Below are 7,500 nucleotides of genomic sequence, written 5' to 3' on the forward strand. Positions count from 1 at the left end.
GCTGCTGCTGCTGCTGCTGCCGCTCTCAGCAGCAGGGCTGCTGCCCGCTCTACCCCTGCTGCTGCTGCTGCTGCTGCTGCTGCTGCTGCAGGGTGTATGGACATGCGGAAGCGTGCAGAGACACCGCAAGAGGTGACCCTGCGGTGGTACACGGAGCCCTCCACAGTCAAGGATTCGTGGCAAGCGCCAAACCCTAAACCTAAACCCTAAACCCTAAACCCTAAACCCTAAACCCTAAACCCTCGCGAGGTGCCTTTTCTTCAGCGCAGCGTCTAGGGTTCCGGGCGCAGTGGCGGGGGTCTAGGGTTTAGGGTTTCCGCGCGCCCGGGGGCGGCTCGGCTCCGGGCGAGGGCTTAGGGCTTAGGGCTTAGGGTTTAGGGTTTAGGGTTTAGGGTTTAGGGTTTGCGCGCAGCGTCCTCTACTACAGAGACCAGGGCGTTCTCGTGGGAGGGCTGCAGGCCAGGAGAGCAGCAGAAGTGCAGCAAGTTGTTGCAGTGGAAACCACCCAAGCCATGCGGGGCCTTTTGGGGGCTCTTGGCTTCAGGTAGCTCCGAGGGTTTAGGGTTTAGGGTTTAGGGTTTAGGGTTTAGGGTTTCGCGCCCCCGAGCGCTCCCGGCTGCGCGAGACGGCCTGCGATTCGGGCCGCGGGCCTGGCGTTTGGCGCGCGGGTTTAGGGTTTAGGGTTTAGCGCGCGGGTTGAGGGTTTAGCGCGCGGGTTTAGGGTTTAGGGTTTGGCGCGCGGGTTTAGGGTTTAGAGTTTGGCGCGCGGGTTTAGGGTTTGCAGCGCAGACTTCGGGTTTGGGGTTTAGCGCGCGGGTTTAGGGTTTAGAGCGCGGGCTCAGGGGAACGGCCTAGGGTTTGAGTTAGACAAGGGTTTAGGGTTTAGGGCGAGGGTTTAAAGCGAGGGTTTAGGGTTTAGGGCGAGGGTTTAGGGTTTAGGGTTTGGAGCCCCCAGCTGGCCTTTCCCTCGTTCTTTTGCCTGCGCATGCACTGAGGGCGAGTTTGCGTGGACAAAATAAATAAAACCATTTATTTATTTATTTATTTTAATTAATTTAATTATTTTATTTATTTATTTTAATTAATTTAATTATTTTATTAATTATTTATTTATTTATTTATTTATTTATTTATTTATTTATTTATTTATTTTGCTTCTGGGATTTAGGCGGGTTGGCTCTGTCCACGTGAAGGCCGACGTTTTCCACTTCAAGCCAAAGACAGGCAGACACGTTGTGCTGCTGCTGCAGCAGCACTTCCTCGTGCGCTGCTGCTGCTGCTGCTGCTGCTGCTGCTGCTGCTGTTGCTGCTGCTGCTTGTGTTGCTGCTGCTGCTGGTGTTGGTGCTGCTGCGGCTGCTGTCGGGACCCGTGCTGCTCTTGCTGCTGCTGCTGCCTGCTGCTCCTCGCGTCTTCGCCTGCTGCAAGCACGGCAAGTGCAGCAGCTGCTGCTGTTGCTGCTGCTGCTGCTGCTGCTGCTGCTGCAGGATCGGGCCCACCAGCGGCCGCTGTGGGGCGAGAACAGCTGCTGGCTCGTCGAGCTGCATGCACGGCGCAGCAGCGAAGCAGCAATTGCTGCAGCAGAAGCAGCACTGACTGCTGTTGCAGAGGCCCTGCAGCCGTAAGTCTTGCTCCACGCTCGCCCTGCTGCTGCTGCTGCTGCTGCTGCAGCTGCTGCTGCTGCTGCTGCAGCTGCTGCTGCTGCTGCAGCTCGCCTCGGGTCTTCTTTTGCTTCCTTTTGCATGCAGAATCGTCACGCTGCGCAAAGTCGACCCAAAGGATTACGCGGAGGCCGAAAGCCGGGCGATGCAAGCAGCTGCCGTATGAGGCGTAGCAGCAGCAAAAGCCGCGGGAGCGGCTGCAGCTGCTGCCGCGATGGCTGTGTTCGCGCTGCGTAGCAGCAGGTGCTGCCGCTGCTGCTGCTGCAGCAGGTAGCAACTGCTGCTGCGCTGCTGCAGAGCAGAGTGTTTTCGTTTGAAACAACAGCAGCCGCTGCTGCTGCTGCTTTTGCAGCAGCTGCAGCAACTTCTGCTGCTGCTGCAATTCGAATGACGCGCTCCGTCCTCAATGACTGCTAAATTCGTCTGCTCTGCTTTGTATGCTGCTGCTGCTGCTGCTGCTGCTGCTGCTGCTTAGCGCTGCTGCCAGCACAGCTAGTTTGTCTCTCGCCTGCTGCTGCTGCAGCTGCACCAGCGCTAGCCACTCAGTTGTCTCCTCTTCACTGAGTTGCTGCAGCCTTTGCTGCAGATGCCTCTGGCGCTGCAGCAACTGCTGCTCGAGTTCTTGGGCCTGCTGCTCTGACTGCTGCTGCTGCTGCTGCTGCTCCAGCAGCTGCCGCAGCAGCAGCGGCCGTTGCTGCTGCTCTAGCCACGCCCGAGGAGGAGGCCTTGTGAGGGGGCCACCCAGGATGATCTTGCTTTCTGCTGCTGCTATTGCTGCTGCTGCTGCTGGCTCTGCTGCTGCTGCTGCTGCCTCCATCGACAGCGTGTGGAGGCGTTCCAGCAGGCGCACCCGCAAGCTTTGCTGCTGCGTCGGTGTTTCAGTTGCTGCTGCTGCTGCTGCTGCTGCCGCTTGAAATCGACGCAGCCCATTCCTGCTGCGGCTGCTAATCCGAGACTCATACGCCTGAGTCAGGCTTGCTGCCTGCAGCAGCAGCAGCAGCAGCAGCAGCAGCAGCAGCAAGAGCAAACCACAGTTAAGCGGCGCTGCAACGGGTGGCATTGCAGCACGGTTCACCTCTGCAGCAGCAGCTGCTGCAGCAAATGCACCGCACATAAGGGTGCCGCGCAGGCCCACAGCAGCAACCATAACAGCAGCAAGTAAAACAGCAGCAGCAGCAGCAGCAGCAGCAGCAGCAGCACGTACGTTGGCGAAGGGAGTAACTGCAGCTTCGCTTCTGCCACTCTGCAGATTTACTGCGCCTAAGACAGTATAGGCTGTTGCAGCAGCAAGCAGCACAGCAGCATCTGCAGCAGCAAAGCAGCGCCGCAGGCTGCTGCCGGTGGCAGCAGATGCAGCAGAGTCAGCAGCACACCCCATCCTGCTGCTGCTGCTGCTGCTGCTGCTGCTGCAGCGCAGCTGCTGCAGCTCGTACAGCGAATCGTAGGCAGCTGCAGCGCCGACGGGCTCCACAGGGCAGGCCGCGAGCAGCGCAAGCTTTGTTGCTGCTTGCAGCGCAGCAGCAGCAGCAGCAGCAGCAGCTTCCTGGCAGCCCGCCCGCAGCCGGCAGACTGCCAGGTTGCTCAAGTAATGCGGCAGCTCTGGGCAGTCGCCGGGTGCAGCAGCAGCAGCAGCAGCAGCAGCAGACACCGCCCTCTCCAGCCAATGCAACGCGCCCTTGAAGCTGAAACAGCAGCAGCAGCAGCAGCAGCAGCAGCAAAATTAAAGTACATACATGCGCAGCGCACTTTGGCGCGTCCTACGGAAGCAGCAAATCGGCTGAATCTGCAGCAGCAGCAGCAGCAGCAGCAGAAGCAGCAGCAGCAACGCGGGTACGCACTCTTTTGCTTCCGCCGCCACTGCCCCCAATTCGTTTAGCAGCAGCGGGCAGCCCGGACGTAGCTCCCTGCAGCAGCAGCAGCAGCAGCAGCACAGCAGCAATGGCAGCAGCAGACGCGCTGTCCTTAACAGCCGCAGCAGCAGCTGCGCTTCCATGACTGCCCACAGCAGCAGCATTTAAACCAGCAGCAGCAGCAGCAGCAGCAGCAGCAGCAGCGCCCGCCGTCGTCTGCAGCTAAGGGATCGTACAAATGGCCACACCAGACCAACCGCTACCAAAGTGCAGCAGCAGCAGCAGCAGCAGCAGCAGCAGCGGCACTTTGCAAGTCTGCTTACAAAGCCCGGTGTATGTACATTGCAGCAGCTGCTCCGGACTCCCGCTGCTGCAGCTCAGAGCTGCTTTTGCGTCTCTCTTCCATGTAGGCCCGAGCAGCTAGCAGCAAAACGTCGCTGCAGCTGCACAGCAGCAGCAGCAGCAGCAGCAGCAGCAGCAACAGCGAGGTGCTCACGCAAGGAAACGGCGATCTGAGCGGCCTTCTGCGTAACTGCAGCAGCAGCAGCAGCAGCAGCAGCAGCAGCAGCAGCAACAGCAGCAGCAGCAGCAGCAGCAGCAGCAGCAGCAGCAGCAGCAGCCCACCTACCACGGATACAGCAGCTCTAGGGTTGTAACAGCAGGATTCCCTCCCTGTACTTGCAGCTGCTCCAACTCTCTTTCTGCTGCTGCAGCATACAGCAGCAGCAGCTCCAAAGACTCGCTGCCCTCTCGAATCTCCCGACTGCAGCACATGCAGCAGCAGCAGCAGCAGCTGACTCTGCTTCTGCTGCTGTTCACTACCCCGCTGCTGCTGCTGCTGCTGCTGCTGCTGCGCTTGCCTTACGAAGTAGACTTAGCTGCAGCACTAAACTCCCCAAATATGAAGTCTATTGTCCCGTGCTGCAGCAGCCGCAGCAGCAACAGCAGATACGCAGCAACAGAGTGGCCAACAGCAGCACGAGCTATCATGTAGTCCTGCAGACACTGGCCAGCAGCAGCAGCAGCAGCAGCAGCAGCAGCAGTTGCTAACCACCAAGCACTCCAAGGCAGCAATTTGGCTGCAGCTCCTTCTACCTTCAGCCTGCGCGAGCAGCAGCAGCTGCTGCTGCAGTCCCTCTACTGAGTGGGCTGCAGCGCAGCAGCAGCAAAAAGCAGCACAGGGACGCAGCTGAGGTAGGAGCAGCAGCAGCAGCTCCTGCTGCAGCAGAGCAGCAGCAGCAGCAGCAGCAGCAGATATGCAGCAGCAGCTCACGCGCAGAGAGGGTTGCATTGCATGCGATGCGAATCGCCTCCGGGTCAAACGGGTCTCCGTTAAGAAGGCTGCACAAACCCTAAACCCTAAACCCTAAACCCTAAACCCTAAACCCTAAACCCTGAACCCTCAAACGAGCATCCAGCAAAGCGCCTGGGCCGCAGACGCCAGGCTCGGAATCCCCGAGGGTTTGGCCCCTGGGGTTTGTGGAGACTCAGGCCACACAAGGATTAGGGTTTAGGGTTTAGGGTTTAGGGTTTAGGGTTTAGGGTTTACAGGTTGCAAATGCCCAGCGCGTCCTCAGGCCTCCCAGCAACCAGCGCGCGCCGCGCAACACTCCTCACATTGAAGCTGAGAAGCCACAAACCCTAAACCCTAAACCCTAAACCCTAAACCCTAAACCCTAGGCACTAAACCCTACGCCCTAAGCCGTAGGCCTCCGCATGCAATTCTCAGCGTTCGGCTAAGTTTTGGCAGGTCTGTTTTACGCCAAAAGCCTTTGCTGCTGCTGCTGCTGCTGCTGCTGCTGCTGCTGCAGGTCCTGGTGCTGCTGCTTGCAATACCTTGAGGAAGCAACTCCACAGCAGCGGTAAGCCGGAGGCGGCTGCTGCTGCAGCAGCACTGAGACGGCGCCAGCCACCTGCAGCAGCAGCAGCAGCAGCAGCAGCAGCAGCAGCAACAGCAACAGCAGCAAAAGCAGCTCGTCGCGGTTTTGTGCCGCTTCTGCGTCGGCACTGCAAGAATAAGCGCAGCAGCACCTGCTGCACGAGGAGGTCTGCCGCTGCTGGTGCTGGTGCTGCTGCTGGTGCTGCTGCTGCTGCTGGTGCTGCTGCTGCTGCTGGCGCTGCTGCTGCTTTTGCTGCTTACATTCTTTTGATAAAGCGGCAGCAGATTGCTGCTGCAGGGACTCAATTCGGCACGACGCAGCAGCAGCCACCTGCAGGCAGCAAAGCTGGAACGAGGCGCGGTTCCTGCTGCTGCTGCTGCTGCTGCAGCTTCTGCTGCAGCAGCAGCAGCTGCTGCTGCTGCACAGCTCTCCCCAACTGCCACATTTATGGGCTCGACAGTAGGGCTTAAAGAAAGGGTTCTCTATTTAGGGTTTAGGGTTTAGGGTTTAGGGTTTGCAGCACCTGTAGGGCAGATCCTTCCGTGATCCGCTTACAGCGGTGAGAATGTTCAGCTCTGCAGCAGCAGCAGCAGCAGCAGCAGCCAGCAGATTGCTGCTGCAGGGACTCAATTCGGCACGACGCAGCAGCAGCCACCTGCAGGCAGCAAAGCTGGAACGAGGCGCGGTTCCTGCTGCTGCTGCTGCTGCTGCAGCTTCTGCTGCAGCAGCAGCAGCTGCTGCTGCTGCACAGCTCTCCCCAACTGCCACATTTATGGGCTCGACAGTAGGGCTTAAAGAAAGGGTTCTCTATTTAGGGTTTAGGGTTTAGGGTTTAGGGTTTGCAGCACCTGTAGGGCAGATCCTTCCGTGATCCGCTTACAGCGGTGAGAATGTTCAGCTCTGCAGCAGCAGCAGCAGCAGCAGCAGCAAACCAGCACCTGGGAAGCTCCGCAGTATGACAATAGCAGCAGCAGCTGCAGCAGCAGATGCAGCTACAGCAGGGTCTGCAGCAGCAGCTGCAGCAGCAGATGCAGCTACAGCAGCGTCTGCAGCAGCAGCTGCAGCAGCAGATGCAGCAGCGTCTGCAGCAGCAGCTGCAGCAGCAGCGCCTGCAGCAGCAGCTGCAGCGGCATCTGCAGCAGCAGCTGCAGCAGCTGCAGCAGCAGACCTACCTTCCTCAGGAGACAAGAGGTAGGTACCCACAAGCTCAGTTGCTGCAGCAAAGGCAGCAGCTGTCACGCTGCCGCTGCTGCTGCTGCTGCTGCTGCAGCAGCTCCGAAAAGCCTCAATGCAGAGCTGCGTGAACTTGCACTGTCTGTACACCCTGGCGAGCAGCAGCTGCTGCCAGGTAAGCACCTGCAGCAGCAGCAGCAGCAGCAGCAGCAGCAGCAAGTTCACAAGCGGGACAGACCCTGAACTCTTAGCCCTAAACCCTAAAACCTAAACCCTAAACCCTAAACCCTAAACCCTCACCACCACGCCCGTTCGTGTCGCGTTACAGAGCAGAAGCTCTGCGGCGTCCCTGTGCCTCTGCACGTGCACCTGCAGCAGCAGCAGCAGCAGCAGCAGCAGCAGCAGCAGCAGCAGCAGCTGGCCATTTAAGGGTGATAGCACCGAGAGCAGCAACAGCAGCGACACCAGCAACAGCAGCAGCAGCAGCAGCAGCCCCCAGGGCAGAATCGCCAGCAGCAGGCGTCGCTGATTGGTCTACGATTGCAGCAGCAGCAGCAGCAGCAGCAGCAGCAGCAGCAGCAGCAGCACCTGCTGCTGCTGCTCACCAGAGTATGCGCCTTCAGCAGCAGCAACTGCGGGTCTGCTGCACATTGCTGCGAGTACCTCTCCAGCAGCAGCAGCAAATCCTGGTGTCTGCCTAAGGCATGCAGCCGCCATAGTGAAGCTGTGAACCACACGCTGCTGCTGCTGCTGCTGCTGCTGCTGCTGCTGCTGCTGCTGCTGTTGCTGCTGCTGCTGCCGTTGCTCAATAAAGGCTTGCCGCATGCAAGTGAACGAAGCTGCTGCAGTTCTTTCAGGGGTCCTGGCGCTCCTGCTGCTGCGGCTGCTGTTGCTGTGTCAACTGCTGCTGCTGCAGCGGCTGCTGCTGCTGCTGCTGC

At 59.3% G+C, this 7,500-nt stretch overlaps 2 protein-coding genes across 2 annotated transcripts in view; one reads left to right on the forward strand and one right to left on the reverse strand.

Annotated features, from left to right (window-relative positions):
• ENH_00082920 (hypothetical protein, conserved) overlaps positions 1-1,825 on the forward strand; it is a gene marked incomplete at both ends in the record, with an annotated part of 2,418 nt that extends 593 nt beyond the window's left edge. The window contains 5 exons of the mRNA XM_013583373.1: positions 92-132; positions 413-544; positions 1,169-1,262; positions 1,486-1,619; positions 1,747-1,825. Of these exons, the coding sequence (XP_013438827.1) occupies positions 92-132; positions 413-544; positions 1,169-1,262; positions 1,486-1,619; positions 1,747-1,825 (480 nt within the window). The remainder of the gene's footprint in view (positions 1-91; positions 133-412; positions 545-1,168; positions 1,263-1,485; positions 1,620-1,746) is intronic.
• Positions 1,826-2,062: 237 nt separating this feature from the next.
• Positions 2,063-7,500, reverse strand: part of ENH_00082930 (hypothetical protein, conserved) — a gene marked incomplete at both ends in the record, with an annotated part of 6,170 nt that continues 732 nt past the window's right edge. The window contains 16 exons of the mRNA XM_013583374.1: positions 2,063-2,641; positions 2,864-3,341; positions 3,498-3,563; positions 3,833-3,952; positions 4,138-4,272; positions 4,375-4,430; positions 4,561-4,658; positions 4,783-4,850; positions 5,059-5,133; positions 5,271-5,345; positions 5,541-5,719; positions 5,945-6,044; positions 6,238-6,289; positions 6,562-6,745; positions 6,863-6,931; positions 7,168-7,500. The exon at positions 7,168-7,500 is cut by the window's right edge and continues 732 nt beyond it. Coding sequence (XP_013438828.1) covers positions 2,063-2,641; positions 2,864-3,341; positions 3,498-3,563; positions 3,833-3,952; positions 4,138-4,272; positions 4,375-4,430; positions 4,561-4,658; positions 4,783-4,850; positions 5,059-5,133; positions 5,271-5,345; positions 5,541-5,719; positions 5,945-6,044; positions 6,238-6,289; positions 6,562-6,745; positions 6,863-6,931; positions 7,168-7,500 — 2,667 coding nt within the window. The remainder of the gene's footprint in view (positions 2,642-2,863; positions 3,342-3,497; positions 3,564-3,832; positions 3,953-4,137; positions 4,273-4,374; positions 4,431-4,560; positions 4,659-4,782; positions 4,851-5,058; positions 5,134-5,270; positions 5,346-5,540; positions 5,720-5,944; positions 6,045-6,237; positions 6,290-6,561; positions 6,746-6,862; positions 6,932-7,167) is intronic.

The sequence above is a fragment of the Eimeria necatrix genome, genomic scaffold (genome assembly GCF_000499385.1).
Source record: "Eimeria necatrix Houghton genomic scaffold, Enh_scaff91, whole genome shotgun sequence".
Taxonomy (NCBI): domain Eukaryota; phylum Apicomplexa; class Conoidasida; order Eucoccidiorida; family Eimeriidae; genus Eimeria; species Eimeria necatrix.